At 43.3% G+C, this 26,499-nt stretch overlaps 1 protein-coding gene across 1 annotated transcript in view; it reads right to left on the reverse strand.

Moving 5' to 3' along the window:
* Positions 1–26,499, reverse strand: part of CTNND2 (catenin delta 2) — a 1,763,242-nt gene that overhangs the window by 590,743 nt on the left and 1,146,000 nt on the right. The window contains 1 exon segment of the mRNA XM_040431740.1: positions 7,989–8,199. Coding sequence (XP_040287674.1) covers positions 7,989–8,199 — 211 coding nt within the window.

Raw genomic sequence — 26,499 nt, forward strand, 5'->3', positions numbered from 1 at the left:
GTGTTCAATCTGGTCGTCAAGTGGTTCATGAAGTCTTCCACCCATCTGCAAGACTTCCTAAAAATGGCCAGAAAACTTTGGATGCACTTCAGCCATTTGTACTCCGCAAAGCACTCCCTCCTTGAGTTGCAGCGGCAGAATGGCATCCCCCAACATAAGCTGATATGCAACGTTTCCACCCATTGGAATTCCACCCTCCCTATGTTGGACCGACTGTATGAACAGAGAAAGGCCATCAAAGATTTCCTGATGATCCAAGCGGACAGCAGTACTCCCCTGTGTAACTTCGATGTCAGTCATTGGCAGCTCATGCGTGACACCCGCCGTTTGCTTAGGCCCTTTGATGAGGCCACGTTATTTTTCAGTCGCTAGGACTATGGGATGAACGATGTCATTACACTGCTTCATGTCCTGGAACAGATGCTGGTAAATCTGGCTGCTCAGGGGACTGGAGACGTGGCTCCCAAATCTCATGGTCACATGAGCCCTGTGGGAGCTGAATTGGAGGAGGAGGACATTGAAGCACAAGCAATGTGTAGTGAAATGGGTGGTTTTGCTACACAGGTGACAGGAGAGGTGGAGCAGGAGCAGCCAGAGGAGCTACAGGACGATGAGGAAGAGGAGGCAGAGGACCCAGACACAACGTGGCAGTATGCAGTGGAGATGGAGGCAGGGAGTCTCTCCGAGTCACTTTCGCAAATGGCCCGCTGCATGCTCAATTGCTTGGGTAGTGACAGCCGAATTGTCACCATTTGGCAGAGGGATGACTTCTGGCTCTCCACCTTGTTGGACCCTCGCTACTGGTCCAAAATGGGGACTTTTTTTTTACACCGTCTGAGAGGGAGGACAAACTGAACTACTATGTAGTCAGTTAACCGCTGTCTATCTGTGCCCCCGTCCATCCTCTTGCAGGTCTGACTGGGGCGGCCCTCTGCGCTCACGTTCCACTGCTACGGCTGCTGGGGAGGGGTGGGGTGGCCGGAGCAGTACCAGCTCCATCAGCAGCAGCCTGTCTATAGTCACTGATGAGCAGCTTTCTTCACCCACATAGTGAAGAAATTACTTACCAGGAGCAGCAGGAAGACATAGAGCAGAACCTGAACCAGCAGGTGGTGGCATACTTGCTGACATTGAAGATCCGCTGGACTACTGGGCAGCTAAACTGGATTTGTGGCTGCAACTGGCCGAGTTTGCCCTGGAAAAGCTGTCCTGCCCAGCATGTAGTGTGGCATCAGAGCGGATGTTTAGTGCAGTGGGGGCATAGTTACCCCAAGAAAAACTCGCCTATCCACCCAAAATGTGGAGAGATTGACCTTTATCAAGATGAATCAGGCATGGATCAGCCAGGATTTCCACCCACCAATTCCTGATGCATCAGACTAGATCATCCATGGTGCCACACCAACGCTTTGACAAAAGAGACTGGTTTCTTCTGGCTACCTGCCTCAGATACTATTCTGATACTGCCACCTGCCTGATGCCAGACATCTGATGCCAAGTACTCCTTCTTTCACTCACCATCTTCAGCGGGTACTGGTATTGGCACCCACCTCCAAACTATATCACCTTGCCACTCTGTGGCCTCCTGAAGCTGCAGCCACCTCCACACTATGTCACCTTGCCACTCTGTGGCCTCCGGATGCTGCTGCCACCTTCAAACTATGTCACCTTACCATTCCGTGGCCTCCAGATGCTGCTGCCACCTACCGACTCTGTGATTGGGCCACTCTGTGGTCTCCTCATGCTGCTTCCACCTCACCACTATGTCACCTTGCCACTTTATGGTCTCCTCATGCTGCTGCCACCTCCACACTATGTCACTTTGCCACTCTCTGGCCTCCTGATGCTGCTGCCACCTCCACACTCTGTGATTTTGCTACTCTGTGGTCTCCTCATGCTGCTTCCACCTCACCACTACAGTATGTCACCTTGCAACTCTGTGGTCTCCTATTGGTGCTGCCACCTCCACACTTTGTCACCTTGTCACACTGTGGTCTTCTCATGCTGCTGCCACCACCACACTATGTCACCTTACCACTCTGTGGCCTTCTGATGCTGCCACCACCTAGACTCTGTGATTGGGCCACTGTGTGGTCTCCTCATGCTGCTTCCACCTCACCACTACAATATGTCACCTTGCAACTCTGTGGTCTCCTATTGCTGCTGCCACCTCCACACTTTGTCACCTTGTCACACTGTAGTCTCCTCATGCTGCTGCCACCACCACACTATGTCACCTTACCACTCTGTGGCCTCCTGATGCTGCCACCACCTAGACTCTGTGATTGGGCCACTGTGTGGTCTCCTCATGCTGCTTCCACCTCACCACTACAATATGTCACCTTGCAACTCTGTGGTCTCCTATTGCTGCTGCCACCTCCACACTTTGTCACCTTGCCACACTGTGGTCTCCTCATGCTGCTGCCACCTATAGACTCTGTGATTGGGCCACTCTGTGGTATCCTCATGCTGCTTTCACCTCACCATTATGTCATAGGGTCACTCTTTGGACTTCTGATGCTGTTCCCACACTCCCTACTTCATGACTGGGCAACTATTTTGCCTTTTTTGGCCAGGTTGACATCATTATTTATTTGACCCTTCCTCTGATCTGTGAGAAGGAAGAAAAAATGAGACCCACAATGGATCCTGTCTATGTAGCAGCTGTAAGGCCTGTATTGTCCCATCAGAATTGGCTTATGATTTGGTAGCCAAAAGCAGAAGTGGGTACAAAACACAGAAGACTTGCAAATATTCCGTTCACAAGTCATCTCTGTTTTGGATCCACTCCTTTTTTTTGGCTTTAGCAATACTGATGGATTACTGACCAAATGCTGACCGAGTAAAGGCCGATGCTCCACAGACAGGATCCGTTTTTTGTGGGTTATTGTTCTGACGGTTTAGAGGAAGGGCAAAATAACTTACTGCTGACACCCTCTCCACTCTTTCGGGGGGCCCTACTTGTATAAGCGTTTAATAGAACAGGCTCTGTAGACATCTATGTTGAATCAGCTGACGGTGTAAAAAGAGTGCGCTTCTTCTTGGTGCTAACATCAACCTGTAAGGCTGAATTCATACTTGAGTTATTTTGTAAGTTTTGGCCCTGTGATTGCCCAAATAAATGAAGTGTGCAGTGATTCTAAGAGCGGCACCTGTCATCTGCATATCATACGGACTTAAAGTATTATTTGACTACCAAAGCAGACTCCCTATGCGTGTTACTGCAAGGCACAGTGTTCTACACCACTATAAAGGCTCTCTGCACAAGAAAATAGGCATTTTTTAAAAGTAATTCACTGCAAATAAATTCGGATCGAACCAAAAAAAATTGGCGAACCGGCGAATCAAATTTTTAAAAAATTCGATCATCTCTAATCACAACATCTGAGGGGGTAAATGACAAAGTTTGGCGTGAACGCTGTTTCACGTCATTGCGGCCGGGTGCCTGTTGTATTATACACAGGGTGGATAAAAATCAATGATTTTTAAAAAAATATATAAAAAAAATGATTTTTTTAATTTAAATCTGATTTTTTTAATTTAAATCTGATTTTTTTTTATATAAAATGCTTTTTGGAGGAAAATATATTCCCATCCAAAGGTTATTCCATCATGAAATAAAGATTCGTTTTTTAATTATGTAGACTAAGGCTGTACGTAGACTCCCATATTGTTGAATGGATTAGGCAGTGGCTGAGGGACAGACAACAGAGGGTTGTAGTCAATGGAGTATATTCAGACAATGGTCTTGTTACCAGTGGGGTACCTTAGGGATCTGTTCTGGGACCCATATTGTTTAATATATATTGCAGAAGGCCTCGATGGTAAGGTGTGTCTTTTTTCTGATGACACAAAGATTTGTAACAGGGTTGATGTTCCTGGATGGATACACCAAATGGAAAAGGATTTAGGAAAACTAGAGGAATGGTCAAAAATCTGGCAACTAAAATTTAATGTTGATAAGTGCAAGATAATGCACCTGGGGCATAAAAACCCAAGAGCAGAATATAAAATCAGTGATACAGTCCTAACCTCAGTATCTGAGGAAAGGGATTTAGGGGTCATTATTTCAGAAGAATTAAAAGGTAGGCAGTCAATGTCATAGAGCAGCAGGAAATGCTAGCAGAATGCTTGGGTGTATAGGGAGAGGCTTGATGATAGAAACTTTTAAATACATAAAGAGAATCAACAAGGTAAAAGAGGAGAGAATATTTAAAAGAAGAAAAACTGCTACAAGAGGACATAGTTTTAAATTAGAAGGGCAAAGGTTTAAAAGTAATATCAGGAAGTATTACTTTACTGAGAGAGTAGTGGATGCATGGAATAGCCTTCCTGCAGAAGTGGTAGCTGCAAATACAGTGAAGGAGTTTAAGCATCCATGGGATAGGCATAAGGCCATCCTTTGTATAAGATAGGGCCAGGGGCTATCCATAGTATTCTGTATATTGGGCAGACTAGATGGGCCAAATGGTTCTTATATGCCGACACAATCTATATTTCTATATGTGTAATTTTTTTGGTAAATAAATTCCATTAATCCATTCACAATGTCATGCTCTTCCAGAGGTTTTTGTAAGATTATTGGGCAGTTTCTCTGCCTACAAGATATTATCACAGATGCTTGGTTTACTTTTGCAGTTCTCAAAACTGAATTTGACTCAGCAGAGATCACATGCCTCTTCTTCACAGCAAAAATGTTATAACATGAACAGAGTTGAGAAAAATACCTTAATCCTAACTTCTACAAACCTATGAATGCAGAATCAACCTAATCAAACTAATATGAGAAGTTGTTTAAATCTTCATCTACTTGCATATTATAAGTTACACCAGCAAGAATTAGTCTTTATGTAGAAAACTATGATTTAAATCAAGCTTTACTGACTAGTGAAATAAATCGTGATTTAAATCGTGATTTAAAATCATTTTGATTTAAATCAAATCCACCCTGATTATACACCCGGCACCCACTGCATTTGGAGAGAGATCACTGCAGAGCCTGCTCCATACGGTGGCTTAGGAGGTTATAGAAAACAATACCACATATATAGTATAACATCACCAAGCCCTCACAGTACATACAATACCACCCCCAGCTTCTTACAGTATATACAACCCTTTTGCAATATATAGTATAACACTTCCAGGCCCCTACCAGTATATACTTTAAAACTGTCACTGCCTGCCCTGTGAGAGATCTGAGAAGATCGGACAGACTTGCAGCATGTGGGTCTATCTGACAGGTCTTTCTGTGTTTCCCTTCTGTTTGTTGTTGTGGGCAGGATCTCACCTTCTCCACAGGTTCTGCTAGTTAGCTGTTTAAGATACTCTATTTAAGTCCGCCTCTTACTGCTGACTTTTCGGTTGATATTTTCCTTCTGGAGTTCTATTCAGGTTGTTTGTGGATCCTCTACTTCCCGCTTGTCTCAAGCTAAGTCCTCCTGTTCTCCCTTTTGTGCGTGTGTTGCTTCTAGGTCTCAGGGAGACGCTGGTCCCTTCACGGTGTAAGGTACTGGCTGTCTCATTCCCCGCTCCCTAAGTTAGGGTTTGCTTCAGTGTCAGCAGGGCTTAGGTTCCAGCGTATGAGTTTGTTCACAATCTGTCACGGTGGGGAGTGGGGGAAACCCCCCCACTGTGCGGTGTCAAAGGGTAAAAGGGGATCAGCCTGGCCAAAAGGAGTCATAAGGGACCAGGTCACCTCCTACAGCTTCCCTAATCATCTCCCTGACTCCTCACCATATGAGCAGACCCCGATGGAAGGACGGCTCATACTCTGGATTCCTAGAGACCTGGAAAGCCCTCAGCAAGGAGCCGGGAAGAGACAACCTGTTCATCCCAGTCATGGAGGAACAGGAGTCTCTATCTGAGGCTAGGCTGCAAGGAGAGGGGAACACATACAGCATATGGAGTTGGCAGGTAAGCAAAACTCATAACACACTTACCTGCCACAGACACACTGACTGGAACCCATGCACAAGTGCTGCTGTCCACACCAACATTAAAGACACAGCACAAACCACAACCACACAGGAACCCAGGACAGCCATAGCTGCAATAAACGTGAGACAGGGGAATGTATAGCAAACATGCTGGACACCAAACATCACCAGCCATGTAACACAACACAAGACATACAACACCCGAACATAACACACGCAAACCAAAAGATAAGAAGGGAAAGAGACACCATAATAACATCAATGACCACAAGGGTCGCCCTGACTGGACAGATGGTAAAAGCCAGGAACAGTGAACCACCAGCATACACCAAGGCTAGAGGAACCCTCAGCTTCAGGCATCCAGCAGAGGCTAAATAGCCCAAGCAGCCACACACACACACATAAACCCAGTGTTCACAAAACACTAGGAAGGGAGTTAACCCTTCCAACACCAGAAAGTGGAAGGAAGCCACTTAAAGGGGAAGTGCACACACAAGCATACCAAACCACACGTTACCACCGGCAACAGCATGCGTGGCAACCATGTAACGTCAATCCCCCACAAGGCCGAGACACTGCCACCGCATACTCACAGCAACACGTTGACGCGGGCAACTGCAAGTGTGGAAACAGGGTCACAGCGCAAACCAAAGGCCGTGACACCATCAGGACTTGCTCATACTGTCAGCAGTATAGTATAACACTCCACAAGAACACCAACCAATGGGCAGTATGTTGTAAAACACCCCACAGTAGGCAGTATGTAGTAAAACACCCACGGTAAACAGAATTTAGTGAAACATTCCACAATAGGCAGTATTTAGTAAAACACCCCATGGTAGGCAGTACTTTCCACCTCCATTCTAGATTGTGCAGGCCTTCAGAACATTTATAACAGGGACAGCCTGGGTCAAAGTGAGTCAGGGAAACAGCTTAGACTCACACTCAACAATCTGCTTTTGCTGGCATTACCACTCTCAACACTCTGCCTGCCACTCACCCTTCTCTTCAGATCAGGAAGTTCTTGTCTGGGGGGGGGAGTGTCTATCCAGACAAGAACTTCAAGAACCAGATCTAGAGAGAGGGACAAGTATCAGAATCCTGTGCAGCTATGGCAAGTACAGTACTTGCTTATAGGAGGTGGACGCTCTACTGCAGGCCCACGACACACCATAGTCCAGCTGTAGTGCGTAGTGGGCAGGCACAATATGGTTTTATAAATGATGGTGGCGATGCACAGGGGAACAGTATATGTAAATCACATTTATTGGTCTTCTTGTAATGGTGTTTAAAATTTGTGAATAAAGATATTAAAATAATATGAACATGTGAACCCAGATAATCAGAAATGCTGATGGTAACAGCAAGTCAGTCTAAAGAAGCTTTCTCTCTCTCTCTCTGAGAAGCTCTCCTCCAATGAAGCCTTCCTATTTAGTAAGGAATGCTCTACAAGATGCTTGGGGAAGCAAGACTGCAGGCAGCTGCATCTTGCAGAGCATGGCTGACATCCTGCCTTTATCCTGCTGATGGCCAGTATTATAATGAGGGTAATCTCTTTTGCACGCCCACCCGGAGTGACATGTTTTGACATAAACAATCAGTTGGCAGTTTTGCTCTATGAACTGGGAAATGTTGAACATAGCAGTCAGGGCTGAAGATTTAGTGACAGCTCTGTTGTACTCCTGGGGGTCCAAATAAGGCAGGATAAGATCTCTGTGCATGTCCTCAGTCACTTACTTGTTCCTGGGGGAGGGGATGCTCTACCCTTCCTAAAGAATCATAATGAATAATTTTTATGCCATTTGTTAATCAATAAAAAAAAAAAAAAAAAAATAACAGCTACAACATAAAAACAAAAAATACATTGAAAAACTCAAATAAAATAAAATACATTAATACAATAATAAATTACCAGTAACTAAGTGGTACATGTAAGGGTACAACCTAAGGAAAAATAAATCTATCATGTGTTCTGTGACAAGAACAGTTATTTGAAAAGAGAAAATGAAAAATACAAAAAAAGGTAAAGTGAACACAATGTTTGCCTACTTGTCTCCTTTACTCTTGGAAATGGCAACTAATTTTTCAATGCCCCCTGCGTCTCGCAGGGCTTTAGCGTTCTCCATATTCTTAGTAATGACTTCATGTAGAGTACAGCAGATAGCAGTAACAGTGTCATCAGACATTGTCTTGCTAGTTAGGGTGTTGCAGTTGTTTCCACCAGGAAGACGGTGCACCAGGTCTCGCATAGCATATTTCCCTGCAATAAAAAATAAACAAAGTTACATCAAGGGGCAAGTACAAGTAACAATTTAATCCTTACACTAACCCAAGTTTCTGGAAAATGTTCACACTTCTGACATACACAAAACCTGCTTTTAAAATAATTAGAGATGAGCGAATTTCAGGTTATGAAATTCGTTCACGCTTCGTTTACTAGTAAAAGGTGAATTGCGTTATGGATTCAGTAAACACGGACCTTAACGCATTTTTATGATGTAATGCATAACGGAAACGGAACAGATCCGTTTTGCAGCCCATAGACTTCTATTATGACGAAATGAATAACGGAATGCCTCTAAAGGCATTCCGTTATGCATTCCATCATAGAATTGCGTTATGGTCCGTGGTAACGGAATCCGTAACGCAATTCATCTTTTACCAGTAAACAAAGCGCAAACAAATTTCTAAATATGGTATTCGCTCACCTAAAAATAATATTCATTCATTCATATTATATTCCTATTAGAGATTAAAAAATTTCCTGAAATTCGTTTCATGTCTGATTCGTCCAATCTTTAAAAAAATTTGATTTGAGTCGGAATCAATTCAATTGGCTTGAAAATTGGTATAACATGTCATGGGATTTTATATCACAAACAGGTATGCTTTCCAGATTTTTATTTTTCACAAATTCCCCTCCACTCCATCGCTGTGCCTCCCTGTGCTGATTTCTAGCACCCTATGTGCTAATTCAGACCATCGGTACAGGGAAGAGGAGACCGTAACGGACAGTGTTACAGCCAGGTAGAAGGTGAACTGTTCTCGAAAGAACAAGCTATGCATGCAAGTACAGCAAGTACTATTCTCATTTACACAGCCTATTCTCATGAGAATTACCAAATCTCACAAGAACATCTCACCTTCTCCATGGCTGTGATGCGGTCTACTGTGAATGGACGGCGACAGACAGCGAGAAGGAGACACTCACTGAGGAAACAAGATGTCTCCTCCCTGTACCGATGTTCTGAATTAGCATATACGGTGCCAAAAACAGCGGGGGTATTCTTTATTTTTTTTTAAAAAAGGTGTTGGCATCTAAAGGGGCCACATAATCTGGTAAGCATACCAGTTTGCGATATAAAAACCCATGAAAGGCCCTCTTTAACCCCTTAAGGACCCTGGCATTTTTCACCTTAAGGACCAGGCCATTTTGAGATGATTTTCTCGTCACATATTGTACTTCATAACAGTGATAAATTTTAGTCAAAATATTTCATTTTTATATATAAAAGATACCAAATTTGGAAAAATTCTCAATTTTCAAAATTTTAATTACTCTGCGTTTAAAACAGATAGTGATACCTCCTAAAATAGTTATTACTTAATATTTCCCATATGTCTACTTCATGTTTGGATCATTTTGTAAATTACATTTTATTTTTTTGGGACATTAGAAGGCTTAGAAGTTTAGAAGCAAAACTTGAACATTTTCAGAAAATTTCCAAAACCCTCTTTTTAAGGACCAGTTCAGGTCTGAAGTCATTTGTGAGGCTTATATAATAGAAACCACCCATAAACGGCCCCATTTTAAAAACTACACCCCTCAAGGTATTCAAAACTATTTTAACAAACTTTGGTAACCATTTCAGTGTTCCACAAGAATTAAAGGAAAATGTAGATGAAATTTCAGAATTTAACTTTTTGGCAGATTTTCCATTTTAATCCATTTTTTCCAGTAACAAAGCAAGGGTTAACAGCCAAACAAAACTCAATATTTATTGCCCTGATTCTGTAGTTTACAGAAACACCCCATATGTGGTCGTAAACTGCTGTACATGCACACGGCAGGGTGCAGAAGGAAAGGAACACCATTATGTTTTTTGGAAGGCAGATTTCACCAGGATAATTTTAATGTCACATTTGAAGACCCCCTGATGCACCCTTAGAGTAGAAACTCTAAGAAAAAAAAAAAGGACCCGATTTTGGAAACTACGGGATAAGGTAGCAGTTTTGTTGTTACTATTTTAGGGTATATATGATTTTTAGTTGCTCTATATTACACTTTTTGTGAGGGACCATTTTTATTGTTTGTTATTTACAATGTTTATCTGACAGGTTAGATCATGTGGTATTTTTATAGAGCAGGTTGTTGCGGACATGACAATTAGTGATGTCGCGAACATAAAATTTTCCGTTCGCGAACGCCGAACGCGAATTTCTGCAAATGTTCGTGAACAGGCGAACCGGGCGAACCGCCATAGACTTCAATAGGCAGGCGAATTTTAAAACCCACAGGGACTCTTTCTAGCCACAGTAGTGATGGAAAAGTTGTTTCAAGGGGACTAACACCTGGACTGTGGCATGCCGGAGGGGGATCCATGGCAAAACTCCCATGGAAAATTATGTAGTTGACGCAGAGTTGGATTTTAATCCATAAAGGGCATAAATCACCTAACAATCCAATTTTTTTTTGAACAACGTGGTTTAAAACATCCAGTGTGTGTATACGATCAGGTATGATGTTGTATCGATCAGGTAGTGTAAGGGTTACGCCCGATTCACAGACATTGACAGACCAAACTCCCCTTTTAATGCACCGCAAACAACCGCAAACAGTCTATTTGCCCAACCGCAAACTCCCCATTTGTTCAAGGTTGGATACCAAGCTAGCCATGTCCCGTTGATGTCATTGAAGGTTTCTTCCTCCACCCAGCCACGTACAACACCCAGGGTCTCGGAAAGGTGAATTGAATTGATTTTTTCGAACGGGGAGATGGTTAAAAAAAACGCTGGCTCCCTCCCCTTTGTTTGAATCCATGGTCACTGCATCTGTGCCGTGCAATTTACTGCCCCACCCGATATGAGTGGTATTTTCTGTAGTTCTCTCTTCTCATCAGTTTAATCCCTGTTACGTCCCCAATCTGGGGTTAATTTATTAAATAGATTTTTCGAACGTGGAGATGGTTAAAAAAAATGCTGGCTCCCTCCCCTTTGTTTGAATCTACTCCACGGTCACTGCGTCTGCACCGTGCAATTTACTGCCCCACTGGATATGAGTGGTATTTTCTGTAGTACTATTTTCATCAGTTTAATCCCTGTTACGTCCCCAATCTGGGGTCAAATTATTAAATAGATTTTTCGAACGGGGAGATGGTTAAAAAAATGCTGGCTCCCTCCCCTTTGTTTGAATCCACGCCACGGTCACTGCGTCTGCGCAGTGCAATTTACTGCCCCACCGGATATGAGTGGTATTTTCTGTAGTACTATTCTCATCAGTTTAATCCCTGTTACGTCCCATATCAGGGTGGGATTGCCTTTTGTGAAAAAAAATTTAGGCCAGGTACTTTCGACTGCCTTCACAGTGACAGACCAAACTCTGATACACCAAAATGAATTGATTTTAGGAACCGGGAGATGGAAAAAGCAGCTTGGTCGGTCCTCTTACTCAGCTCCAAGTTGGGGCACTGTGCGTGCACGGAGCAATGTGCTGTGACACTCTATATGAGTGGTGTCTTAACTAGTACTATTCCTATCAGTTTAATCCCTGTTACGTCCCCTTTCCGGGGACGTGTGTCGAATTGATTAACCATTGTCGAATTAACGAACCATTTACGACATCCTGGAATAATTTAGTTCTGAGCTTTGTACGTGCTTTGTATTGGAATTGATGGGGATTTTTTAAATTGTCTGCATTATTTCTAATAAACTATTAAGAGACTTTATTATGATTTTTTTATTTTATGTATTAAAAACCCACCCATACAATACAGTCTGTGTGGGCCTGACACACACGAGCTTGAAAATGGGATTAGATCACAGAAAAAAATGAAATATCATTTTTTTTTATCTGCGAGGTATTTGTGAGTAAATGACACCCTGTAACGGTATAAGTGGAGGTCTAGCCACTAGCCAGTGGCCACAATACAGTCTGTGTGGGCCTGACACACACGGGCTTGCAAATGGGATTAGATCACAGAAAAAAATGTAATAGAATTTTTTTTTATCTGCGAGGTATTTGTGAGTAAATGACACCCTGTAACGGTATAAGTGGAGGTCTAGCCACTAGCCACAATACAGTCTGTGTGGGCCTGACACACACGGGCTTAGATCACAGAAAAATATTAAATATATTTTTTTTTTATCTGCGAGGTATTTGTGAGTAAATGACACCCTGTAACGGTATAAGTGGAGGTCTAGCCACTAGCCAGTGGCCACAATACAGTCTGTGTGGGCCTGACACACGCTGGCTTGCAAATGGGATTAGATCACAGAAAAAAATGTAATAGGATTTTTTTTTATCTGCAAGGTATTTGTGAGTAAATGACACCCTGTAACGGTATAAGTGGAGGTCTAGCCACTAGCCACAATACAGTCTGTGTGGGCCTGACACACACGGGCTTAGATCACAGAAAAATATTAAATAGAATTTTTTTTATCTGCAAGGTATTTTCTGTCACACCCTGTATGAATGGTGTGCACACAGTGCTGTCTGTGACTGAGCCTGCAGCCTCTCACACACGGGCAGGCAACTGCAATATATGTATATATAAAAAAAAAAGCAGACTGATGTACCAGCCCTGAAAAGGGCTTTTTGGGGTGCTGTCAGGACGCTGTCCTTACAGCAGATGAGTCTGTGGACTAGGAACACTGCCCTAGCTAACGCTTTCCCTATTGAATCAGCAGCAGCAAGCAGCACTGTCCCTCCTCTCACACACGGGCAGGCAACTGCAATATATGTATATATATAAAAAAAAAAAAAGCAGACTGATGTACCAGCCCTGAAAAGGGCTTTTTGGGATGCTGTCAGGACACTGTCCTTACAGCAGATGAGTCTGTGGACACAGAACAATGCCCTAGCTAACGCTTTCCCTATTGAATCAGCAGAAGCACTTTCCCTCCTCTCACTGAGAATGCAGATTCCGAATGAATCTAAAATGGATGCTGTCCGGGAGGTGGGAGGGCCTGGGAGGGAGGGTCTGCTGCTGATTGGCTGGAATGTGTCTACTGACTGTGAGGTACAGGGTCAAAGTTTACTCAATGATGATGTATAGGGGGCGGACCGAACATCACATATGTTTGCCCGCCGCGGCGAACGCGAACAAGCTATGTTCGCCGGCGAACTATTCGGGCCATCTCTAATGACAATACCAAATAGGACCACTTTTTTGTTTGTTTGTTTCAGTTTTACATAATAAATAATTGAAAAAAATTCTGAAAGCCATATTTATTTTTTATGCGACTGTCTTATGTAGGGGCTCATTTTTTTTCGGTATGAAATGACGGTTTGATTGGTACTATTTTAGGGTGCATATGACTTTTTGACTGTTTGGTATTACACTTTTTGTGATGTAAGGTGACAGTTTTAATTTAATTTTTTTCACAGTGTTCACCTGAGGGGTTAGGTCATGTGATATCTTTATAGAGCAGGTCGTTACGGACGTGGCAATACCTAATATGTACACTTTTTTTATTTAAATTTTACACAATAATATCATTTTTGAAACCCAAAAAATGTTTTAGTGTCTTGACACAATACAATGCGTTAACTGAAATTGGTATATTAATGCAGTTAATGCAGCACTATGTGTTCAAGAAAACTGCACGGTATTTTTAGATGTAATACAATGCATTAATTGAAACTGGTATATTAAGGCAGTTATTGCAGAACAAAGCATTCACTAAAACTGCGGGTGTCTTGATGTAATAGAATGCGTTATCTGAAACTGATATATTGGAATTATTGCAGCACAATGAGTTCACTAAAACTGTGTATTTTGATACAATACAATGTGTTAGCTAAAACTGGTATATTACTGCAGTTATCTTGACGTTTTACAATGTGTCGACTGAAACTGGTATTATTCTGCAATCAAATTACGTGAGAGAAGTCTCTGAAATGTGTCAATTTCTTCTACTAGCAATGTAAGATAGTACACTTGCTATATAAAATAGACACTTGAGGGCAGTAGTGGTTAACAAATAAAACAGAATACAATAATGAATCTTAGTTGAAAGAAATAGCTGGGACAGCACCTTCCCCCGGTCTAAAGGTCTAAAATTCTTGGAATATATATAAATTATTATTATTATTTATTATTAAAGCGCCATTCATCCCATAGCGCTGTACATATGAAAAGGGGTATACATACATAATACAGACAATTGCACTAAGCATAATCAAGACGAGTTACAAACTAGTACGGAAAGAGAGAGGGCCCTGCCCGTGAGGGTTTACAATCTACATGATATATATATATATATATTGTTGACTATATATTGTGGCAATGTGAACTTTGAGGTTTTGTTTGCACCAGGAGCGTGTCACCAAGGGGCTAGGCCTTGGTGGAGTAAAAGCCCTAGTTCAGGTGTCCACTAAAGTAGTTGGGGGACACCATATAGATAGTGTAGCTGGTTCAGCTAGTCCAGGGCGGGCTTTTACTGGGAACAGGCAATGTGTTGGATGGGTGCCTGTTCCCCATGCTCCAGTCCGGGACTTAGGGCATGCTCACGTCTAGGGATTCCATTTAATCTGGTTTCTGGAAGTGGGTGTGTCTCACTCTGGAGTGTTTTGTGAAGCAGAGTCCTGGTGAGGCTCTGTGTGAGTGGTCTCAGCCAGGTGGGCTGAGTGGCAACGAGGCTACGCGATAGCCTGAACTTTGGGGGACGCGGTGACGCCTGTGAAACAAGGATCACGAGGCCAGAGTCGGGAGGACTACTGGGCCACAATGCCCCAAAAGGTATTGAAGTGTCACAGCCTGGAGGTTGCTGGACTGTATGCCTGAGGAAAGCCGCATTTGTGTTCCATGTGTGAACAGGGCTCTCTAGGTGAGTCAGGGATACGTTTATGTGTTTAGTTAGAGCCTAGCCGGAATAAAACGCGAGTTTGGACATTCTACCCTTGTCTGGTGAAGTAATTTGCGATGTCGACCCCCTAAAAGTAAACAATCCCTTACTAATATATATATATATATATATATATACACACACACACACACGGTGGGGAAAATTCACTGACGATTTTGCAAGTCTGTAACTTTTATCGTAGGTACACCTCAACTGTGAGAGACAGAATATTAAAAAAAAATCCAGAAAATCACATTGTATGATTTTTAATTAATTAATTTAAATTTTATTGCATGAAATAAGTACACTGCGTGTCCAAAATAAAAGTCGCCACCTTTCTTTCACCTGGCAATAAGTTATTTAACCCCAACTGGTGCAATGAGTTGCTTCTCATTTCTTAAACAACCATGTCGAAAGACACATCTCGTGGTCGTGGAAAAGATCTTTGAGAAGGGTCAAATCATTGGCATGCATCAAGCAGAGAAAACATCTAAGGAGATTGCAGAAACTACTAAAATTGGGTTAAGAACTGTCCAACGCATTATTAAAAACTGGAAGGTTAGTGGGGACCCATCGTATTCGAGGAAGAAATGTGGCGGGGAAAAAATCCTGAATGATTGTGATCGGCGATCACTTAAACGTTTGGTGAAATCAAATCGAAGAAAAACAACAGTAGAACTCAGGGCTATGTTTAATAGTGAAAGTAAGGGCATTTCCACACGCACAATGCGAAGGGAACGCATGGCGAAACCACTAATCACTGAGGCAAACCAGAAAAAAAAACTTCAAATTTGCTAGGGAGTATAAAGATTGCACGCTGGAGCAATAGAAGAAGGTCATGTGGTTTGATGAGTCAAGATTTACCCTGTTCCAGAGTGATGGGCGCATCAGGGTAAGAAGAGAGGAAGATGAAGTGATGCACCCATCATGACTAGTGCCTACTGTACAAGCCTGTGGGGGCAGTGCTATGATCTGGGGTTGCTGCAGTTGGTCAGGGCTAGGTTCAGCAACAGTATGTGCTCCAAGAATGAGGTCAGCTGACTACCTGAACATACTGAATGACCAGGTTATTCCATCAATGGATTTTTTCCTCCCTGATGGCACGGCATATTCCAAGATGCCAGGATTCATCGGGCTCAAATTGTAAAAGAGTGGTTCAGGGAGCATGAGACATCATTTTCACACATGGATTGGCCACCATAGAGTCCAGACCTTAACCCCATTGAGAATCTTTGGGATGTGCTGGAGAAGGCTTTGCGCAGCGGTCAGACTCTACCATCATCAATGCAAAATCTTGGTGAAAAATGAATGCAACACTGGATGGAAATAAATCTTGTGACATTGCAGAAGCTTATCGAAACAATGCCACAGCGAATACATGCCGTAATCAAAGCCAAAAGCGGTCCAACAAAATATTGTGGGACCTTTTTTTTGGGTGGCGACAATTTTTTGGGACAGGCAGTGTATTTGATCACCTACCAACCAGCAAGAATTCTGCCTCTTAGAGACGTGCTAGTTTTTCTTTAAGAAGCCCTCTTACTCTGCACTCATTACCTGTATTAATTGCACATGTTTGAACTCATTATCTGTATAAATTACACCTGTCCACACTCAAATCAATCACACTCCAACCTCTACACCATGGCCAAGACCAAAGAGCTGTCTAAGGACACCAGGGACAAAATTGTAGACCTGCATAAGGCTGGGATGGGCAGGTCTACAGGACAATAGGCAAGCAGCTTGGTAAGAAGGTGACAACTGTTGGTGCAATTATAAGAAAATGGAAGAAACACAAGATGACTGTCAATCTTCCTCGGTCTGGGGCTCCATGCAAGATCTCGCCTCGTGGGGTAAGGAGGATTCTGAGAAAGGTCAGGAATCAGCCTAGAACTACACGGGAGGACCTGGTCAATGAATGTGGTACTTCCGGAAACACTCCCCTAAGCATAGGGCAGGGTGGTCAGGGCAGTCAGGACAGAAATAGCGGGTGTCCCGCCTTATTCCACTCCTGCTACAGACACGACATCTTTTTCGGGGTGACGGTTGGGTTGAGGTACCAGCAACGACATTGGGGAAATGTCGCTCGTGTAGACGGCTCACTACACTGGTGGATGGGGCCACGGAACCTCCTGGATACAGGAGGTTCTCGATGATCTCTTCCTGAAATTTGAGGAAGGATCCTGTTCTCCCAGCCTTACTGTAGAGAACAAATGCCTGAAGAGGGGCACACTTGTGTAAAAATTGCCCACATAAAGATGGTACCCCTTGCCAAATAAGGGTGACACCAAGTCCCAGACTGTCTTCCCACTGCTCCCCAGGTAGTCAGGGCAACCAACCGGCTCCAGGGTCTGATCTTTTCCCTCATAGATCCGAAATTTGTGGGTATAGCCTGTGGCCCTTTCACAGAGCTTATACAATTTGACCCCATACCGGGCGCGCTTGCTTGGGATGTATTGTTTGAAGCCAAGGCACCCGGTAAAATGCATAAGGGACTCGTCTACGCAGATGTTTTGCTCAGGGGTATACAAATCTGCAAATTTGTTGTTGAAGTGGTCTATGAGGGGCCGAATTTTGTGGAGCCGGTCAAAAGCTGGGTGGCATCTGGGACGGGAGGTGTTCTCAAATCGTGTTCTGGACATAGCAGCAGAGAACATGGGCATGTGATGAATTGGGTTCGTGGACCAATATGACCGCAATTCATGCTTTTTGGTTAGACCCATGTTGAGGAGAAGGCCCAGAAAAATTTTAATTTCGGAAACTTGGACTGGTTTCCACCGGAAAGGCTGGGCATAAAAGCTTCCCGGGTTGGCGGCTATAAATTGAGTGGCATACCGATTTGTTTCTGCCACGACTAAGTCCAAGAGCTCCGCAGTCAAGAACAGCTAAAAAATCCCAGTGCCGAACCGATCTAAGCTGTCTCAACCCGAACTCCAGACTGGGCGGTGAAAGGGGGAACTACAGGTGCGGCTGAAGTTGGGGACTGCCAATCAGGGTTTGCCAGCACCTCAGGGACTCTAGGGGCTCTACGGGCCTGTCTGTGCAGTGGCTGCGACGGGGTAACTATTGCGCGTGCCACCGTACCAACTTCAACTGCCCTTCTGGTGCTCGCCACTTCACCATGTTGTACGGCAGTGCTGGTACTAGGTCCAGGATGGGCTACGCTGCTGGTGTATGCCTCACCACGTAATCCGACAGCGCCAGCCCCACTCTGCTGCCCTTGAAACGGATCCTGCGCAACCTGTGGTCTAGCGACACGGGGCCGGGTACGCCTGGTGCTATCAGGGACCTCAACCTCCTCGTCCGAACTTTGGGTCAGACTGCCACTGCTTTCTACAGGTTCATATTCTGACCCGCTAGATTCATCAGATGAGGGTTCCCATTCCTCATCCGACTGGGTCAGAATCCTGTAGGCCTCTTCAGAAGAATACCCCCTGTTTGACATTTGGACTACTAAATTTAGGGTTATTCCCTGAGACTACCCAAGAAAAAAAGCAAGCCTGTCTTACAAATGGGAGGCTAGCGAAGTACCGGAGGCCGCTGCGATTGATAAAAAATATCAAAACTGATTTTTTTATCGCCGCAGCGTTTGTAAAGTGATTGTGCAGTGATCAAAAAAAATAATTTTTTGTCACTGCGGCGGGGCGGGCGTGGGTGAACACACGTGTGGGCGACCGATCAGGCCTGATCGGGCAAACACTGCGTTTTGGGTGGAGGGCGAACTAAGGGGACACTAATACAATTATAGATCTGACTGTGATCAGTTTTGATCACTTACAGATACTATAAAAGTACAAAAGCTGATTAGCGATACGCTAATCAGCGAATCAGTGACTGCGGTGCGGTGGGCTGGGCGCTAACTGACGCTAACTACCTAACCAAGGGGCCTAAACTATCCTAAAACCTATCAGTCAATACCAGTGAAAAAAAAAAGTGACAGTTTACACTGATCACTTTTTTCCCTTTCACTAGGTGATTGACAGGGGGCGATCAAGGGGTGATCAAGGGGTTAATTGGGGTGATGGGGGTGATCTGGGGCTAAGTGTGGTGTTGGTGGGTACTCACTGTGATGTCTGCTCCTCTGCTGGAACCAACCGACCAAAAGGACCAGCAGAGGAGCAGAGAAGCCATTTAACACCTTATATTTATAAATATAAGGTGTTAGATGGCTTGTGATTAGATTTTTTAAAAATCAGCAACCTGCCAGCAACGATCATTGGCTGGCAGGTTGCTGGCGAAATACTCCTTGAACTTTTGCCGGCCCGCGATGCGCATGCGCAGGCCGGCTCTGACTGAAATCTCGCGTCTTGCGAGATGACGCAAGTCCAGGAGGAATGAATCGACCGCCTCCAGGATGCATCCGTGCGTTAGGCGGTCGGGAGGTAGTTAACAGGGACCTTCATAGAGCTCGCCCCTTTAATAACAATGACCTCCACAGTGCACGCCCATTTAATAACAGTGACCTCCAGTGTGCCCGCCCCTTTAATAACCGTGACCTCCACTGTGCCCGCCCCTTTAAAAACTGTGACCTTCACTGTGCCCGCCCCTTTAAAAACATTGACCTCCACAGTACTCGCCCCTTTAAGCAGTAAAGAAAAATGGCTGGGTTGTTATGGAAATCTGGGGCCAGATTTATCATTAGCTTAAGTCAGAATAATAGAGTGAAAGTCGCAAATTCGCTTAAACTGCGCAAAAATTTGCGAATTTTATTGGCTCTGCACTATGCTCGCCAGTTTTCTGAAAGTGGGCATGTTTTCTTATGTAAAAGAATCTCTAGACAGATTTACTATTGAGACTATTTAAAAAGTCGCAAAAAAGTCGCAAAAAATGCGCAATTTCACTCCAGTGAGGACCATGCTTATCTTATGCGACTTTTTAATAGAACATGCGACTTTTTCATAAAGACGTGTGACTTTTGTAAAGCTGCTTACTGAAGGATAAACTGCTACTGTCAAACCACATTTATTACAGTCTTAAAGGGCCGATCATAAATCTGACTTGGCTAAGACTGACTTTAGCCATATGTGAAAGTGGAGTGAGCTGTCAGAGTAATGATAAATCTCGCCCCTGGAGTAAAACTGTGTTTATGGCAGTTGGGATTTGAAGAAAAAGACTTACAGGCTTGTATTTGGGAAGGGGCTTGTTTTTTTGGGGAATATCTCAGGAACGGTACGTCCTAGAGAGCTGAGACCCAGTCTAAAACCTTCCCGGACACCTGATGTACCTGTGTGCCAAATTTGGTGAAGATCGGTCCAGTCGTTTGGTCGCGCATAAAGAACGTCCAGACAGACCATCTAGACAGACAGATAGACAGACAGACAGAAACTCATTTTTATATATATATATATATATATATATGAGATATATCTAACTAACTACCACTAACTGCAGCTCTTTTTTCACACCAAAAAAATCTAAAAATTTAAATTTAAATAAAAAATGTGCAGATGCTACTGAGCACACTACTAATCGGTGCTCTGCAGCACGCACGCACGCACACAGATCGTGCATGCGTGCAAAAACTGTAGTATAAAAATTCGCTAAAGTGAACACTGGCTAAAAATTTAACTTATATCTATATATATATAGAAATATAGAACTCTATATATATTTATATAAAGCCCTAACTACCAGTTCTTTTTTAACAAAAATAAAAATAAAAATTGGCAAAACATTCTACGCAAATAATCCCCAGGTGCTGATCAGGCAGCTACACACTGAACAGCACTAGGCGGTCACAGCTCGTATGCAGAAAAAGTGGTGCAGAGCTGGAAAATGGTAAACCAAAAAAAAATATATAAAGAAAAAAAACACCCAAAAAAGTGCATGGACTAAATGGCGTCTGGAATAAAAGAACGGGGGGACGGGGGAAGGTTGGAGGGGAGGGAAGGGGGACGGGAAGGGACAGGGACGACCAGTGGTTTAGGGATCTGGAACAGCTGCAAATGAAAACAAATAAAATCTGTGCAGCTATTCCAGATTTTCTTCCTTCTTCTTCTTTTCAGCAGGAAAGGGGTTTAATCGCTGCTGTGTGCACCACAAGTCCCTGCAAGCCAACAAGCAGCACAGAGAAGAACAGAACCTCTCTGCATGCAATCACCAGCTAGAATGGCTGCATGCAGGGAAGATCTGCCTCTTCCTGCGCAGCTATGGCGCTGCCATTGGCTGGAGCATTGTTCCAGCCAATAGCAGGGCTGGCAGGGGACCCAAAACACTGGTGTCCCCTGCCTCACCTCGGAGGTGACCGGTGCTGACTGCCACCTCCCCCTGACCTCCTCCCGACCCTCCCCAATGTATCTGACAGCTTCCTGCGCTGCAATGTGCTATTCTCATTGATCGGCCAATCACAGCGCTTGGAGCTGCAGGAGGGCGGTGCATGGCTACCTGCCGGTAAGAGCAGGCATGGTGCCACGATTCCCCCACGATCCTTCCCCAGAGCCCCACGGACCGTGCGGCGCTGGGCGTTAAGGGGTTAAGCACTGGTTCCGGAATGAAGGACTAAGTGATATTGATCTGTTCTTTAAGTTTAGTATTTAAATCTTTCAGCAAAATATGCTCCTGTTCCAACAAAATATGCATGCAGCGAAGGGAGCTATTTGTAGCCTCCTGTTCAACATGAGTAATTCTCAAGCCCCTAGGGACTATATTGTGTTTGAGGTAATTTTCCAAACTTTGAACCTCCCACCAAGAAACAATCTGTTCCTTGTAGATTTTTGTCAATTCTTTGAAGACTGCTTTAAAGGAAGGTGTGTATTTTTTCTAAGAAAAGTTCTAATCAGAAAGAACATCCTTTGCTTCTGTTAACAAGTTGTCAGTATTAAATCCAGTATTGAAGAATCCTGCCATATCCAAAGAAAATTAATCAACGACAAAAACTGAAAACCCTATTTAGGATACACTGTACAGGAATATGGTCTCTCTCCAAATCTATACAATTCTCCACGAGAAGACCTGGGCTATAATTCTGAAAACCTAACTCCTCTGAACCCTCTCAAGCTCTGCTATGTCTGCCTTGTTCACAGGAGCCCTGAGCTGTACACAGTACTCCATGTGTTTCCTGACTAGTAATTTGTAAAGTGGCAGGACTTTGTTCTCATCACGGGCATCTATGCCCCTTTTGATACAACCCATTATCTTATTGGCCTTGGCAGCAGCTGCCTGACACAGATTTCTACAGCTTAATTAGCTGTTCACTAAAATTCCAAGGTCCTTTTCCATGTCAGTGTTACCCAGTGTTTTACCATTTAGTATGTACTGGTGACTTGCATTATTTCTTCCCATGAGTATAATCTTACATTTGTCAGTGTTAAACCTCATCTGCCACTTATACAATATATCCAGATCCATCTGTAGCAGTATAATGTCCTCTTCCATGTTAATTACTTTACACAGTTTAGTGTCATCTTCAAAAATGTATAATTTACTGTGCAAGCTTTCTACAAGTTCATTAATAAATATACTGAAGAGAATATAGCCCAATACTGACCCTGTGGTAACCTTGTGACCGCAACCCAATCTGAGTGTGTACCATTAATAACCACCCTCTGTTTTCTATAACTGAGCCAGTTACTTACCCACGTACAGACATTTTCCCCCAGTCCAAGCATTCTCATTTTATATATTAACCTTTTATGTGGTACAGTATCAAATGCTTTGGAGAAGTCTAGATATACGACATCAATTGATTTGCTGAGGTCAAGTCTAGAACTTACTTCCTCACAGAAACAGTTTAAATTAGTTTGACATGACCGATCCCTCATGAAGCCACGCTGATATGGCTTCATTGAGGTACTCCAAGATAGCATCTCTTAGAAAACCTTCAAACTGTTTACCCATGACAGATGTTAAACTTACCAGCCTATAGTTTCCGGGTTCTGTTATTGGACTTTTTGAATATTGGCACCTCATTTGCTATGCGCCAATCCTGTGGAACACTCCCTGTCAGGATAGAGTTCTCAAATATCATAAATAAGGGTCTGGCTATGACATTACTTAATTCTCTTAGGATAAGGGGGAGTATGCCATCTGGGTCCGGCGATTTGTCTATTTTAATCTTTTAAGGATGCCGTTGTACTTCTTTCTAGGTCAGACAGGGCACTCTTTAATGGGGAATTTAATTTTACATTCTGCATTTCATCTGACGGTTTATTTTCTTCAGTTTATTTCTGTCAGTGAATACAGAGGAGAAAAAAATATTTAATAGCTTTGCTTTCTCCTCATGGCTCTCTGTAACTCCCCCCTCATTACGCTGTAAAGGGCCGACAACCTTCAGATTTCTCCAAACTGTTTTTATTAAGTTTTCAAATATTTAAAGAATAAACATACAAACAAAGGCAGTGTCGCACTGCTACCATTGGTATCCATTCTTACAAGCTCAAAGTAGTTTACCAGTTGTAGTGTCCATGAACATACAGAGGCTGACGAAAACCAAACTAAGCTGTCAGTATTAGCCGTCCGCCTCCGTGGGATACAATAGCAGCCATCCCCGAGAGAGTCTTAATATTATAGACTGATATGATCCCTAGTGGGCTCCCGGGGTAGATGCCCTGATATTGTCTCATTCCTATTGTACTTTGTAGTAGTGAATTAGAGAACGACACAGACAAATAAAGAAAAGACTAGAACAAAAAAAACGGAGATGCTCGGGAGTGTTTGGGCTCAATGATCCCCCCCCCCCAATTCAGGATAGTAGAACCGGTTCTTCGCCAGCTGTCATCTGTTGCAGAAACCACGTGGTCCCCGAAAAGCATTCGTGTATGGCCTTACGGATATGTAACGGCAGTATATTAATAAAGCTTTCCCACTCCTGAAAGAAATGTTCTACTTTTTTGTCTTTTTGGTGTGACGCCTCCACCCAGTCCATGCGCATGATATAAGATAGTTTCTCCAAGAATAATTTAAAAGGGGGAATTGTGGGCTGTAACCAGACTTGCAAAATTGCCTTGGTGCCCGCCGCTGCCACAAAGTGTAGCAGTTTCCTACATCCCGGGCTGCAGTTGTATTTGTCCTTATCCAAATAACCGAACAGCGCCCAAAGTGGGTCGCGTGGGGTAAAATTGGTCAAGTGTGTGTTAGTGAAGGTGATGATTTTGTCCCATAACTTTCTTATCATTGGACAGTCCCATAGACAATGGTAAAGTCCAGCGTCCAAAGTCCCGCATTTAAAGCAATTGGTGGTGTCATATATACCCATTCTAAACCCCCTTCTCGGAGTCAGATATGATCTATGACAGATTTGTAGGATCATCTCTGTGTATCTTGCTACAGGTAAATGTTTGTATGAGAATTCCAGTGCCCGGAGTATCACTGATGGGATGGCTTTTAGTACCTCTGTCTGCCATCTAGTCACGGGAACTGTGGATGTGGAATAGTCAATTGGTACATGGAGGAATTTGTAATTTGATGATATTTGTTTCTTCCCCATTTTTATTAAGTATGGACTCCACTCACGTTCCGTCAAGGCGGAAATCACTTCATTGATATAGCTTTTTGCTTGTAAGTATGGGAAAAAGGGAAAAATTATGTGTGGGTATTCCATCTGCAAGTCCTGGAGTGGTTTAACCATTCGTGTTTGCGTGCTTATAAGTTTGTCAATGTTGGTGATGCCTTGCGATTGCCAGCGTTTGAACGTTGAGTGGGAAGATCCGTTCTGAAATGAGGCGTTCCTTACTAGTGTCAGATGCACCGATGATGCATGTAATTTACACAGAACTCTTGCCCTGCACCATGCCCGCCATGTTGTCATGAGGAGAGGATTTGTTTTTACCATTTGGGGGAGATTTCCGAATGAGATATGCAGTAGGTTCGGTAGTGCTATATGTGGAATAAAGGCTTGGTCCAGCGTAACCAGAGTGTATTTCGACGTAGAGTGTAGCCAGTCTCGTACCACTCTCATCAACCTTCAGATTATTTTTTTTTACCATTTATATAATTGAAGAACATTTTAGGGTTAGTTTTACTCTCTTTGGCAAGTAATCTCTCGGTCTCTAATTTGGTTGCTTTTATTTGTCTTTTACATATTCAATTTTTTTCTTTATAGTTTTTCAATGCTTCCTCGCTACCCTCCTGTTTTAGTGATTTAAATTCCTTCTTTTTGTCATTTATTCCTTTCTGTACATTTTTATTTATCCACATTGTTTTTTTTCTTGTTCCTCAAACTTGTATTCTCATAAGGTATGTACCTCTCACAATTAGATTTTAGGATGCTTTTAAATTTTGAGACTGTATTTTTATTTTTGAGGACTTTGTCCCAGTTAGTTAGGCCTATGGCATCTCTTAGTTGGCTAAATTTAGCTTTTTTGAAGTTTGGTATTTTTGTTCCTCCCTAAAGAAACACTCTTTTAAATGACAACTGGAAGGTTATTACTTTATGGTCACTATTTCCTAGGTGTCCTTCAACCTGCATATCTGTTGTTCTGTCAGTTCTATTGGTTAATACTAAGTCCAGTGTGGCCGTCGCTCTAGTCGAGTCCTGAGCCAGTTGGGAAAGTTAATTGTCTTTGGTTATTGGCAAGAACCTGTTTCCTTTATGAGATGTACAGGTTTCAGTTTCACAGTCTATATCTGGGTAGTTGAAGTCCCCATAATAACGAACTGATTATGATTTGCCGCCTCACCTATTTCGTTTAGAAGTAGATTTTCTGCGGTATCTGGTATATAAGGTGGCTTATCATAAACTCCTGTTAGTATTTTATTATTGTTTTTTCCTCCATGTATTTCTACCCACAGTGACTCAACATGTTCAGGACTCAACAGGACTTTACATAAAGGCAAACCCCTCCCCCTCTCCGGCTTTGATGATCTTTTCTAAACAGACTGAAACCCTGTACATTAACCGCCCAGTCATAGCTATCATCCAGCCATGTCTCAGTTATAACCACTTAGTCATAGTCCTCCTCACACATCACTAATTTAAGTTTACCAGTTTTATTAATCAGGCTTCTGGCATTAATGTACATACAATTAAGAGGTTTATGTATATTTTTTACCCTACACCTTTCCTTCTGAACTGTTCTAGTCCCTCCTTCCATTCCTCCCCCAGTTCCATTACCTTGCCACAGTTCTCTATCTGCACTATCTTCCCGTCCTATAATGTAATCCCCCCCCCAGTGCCTAGTTTAAACACTCCTCCAACCTTCTAGCCATCTTCTCCCCCATAACAGCTGCCCATTCCCCATTGAGGTGCAGCCCTACGATAGAGCCTGTAGCCAACATAGAAGACGTACCAGTTCTCCAGGAACCAAACCCCCTCCTTCCTACACTAGTTCTTGAGACACTTGTTAACCTCCCTAATCTCCCGCTGCCTTTCTTGTGTGGCTCGTGGTACAGGTAGTATTTCAGAAAACACTACATTTGAGGTCCTTGCTAGAGTTGAGCGGACACCTGGATGTTTGGGCTCGACGAGTTCGGCCAAACTTCACAAAAAAGTTTGAGTTCGGGACCCGAACTTGACCCCGAACCCCATTGAAGTAAATAGGGACCAGAACTTTTGAGCACT

The sequence above is a fragment of the Bufo bufo genome, chromosome 5, assembly GCF_905171765.1.
Source record: "Bufo bufo chromosome 5, aBufBuf1.1, whole genome shotgun sequence".
Taxonomy (NCBI): domain Eukaryota; kingdom Metazoa; phylum Chordata; class Amphibia; order Anura; family Bufonidae; genus Bufo; species Bufo bufo.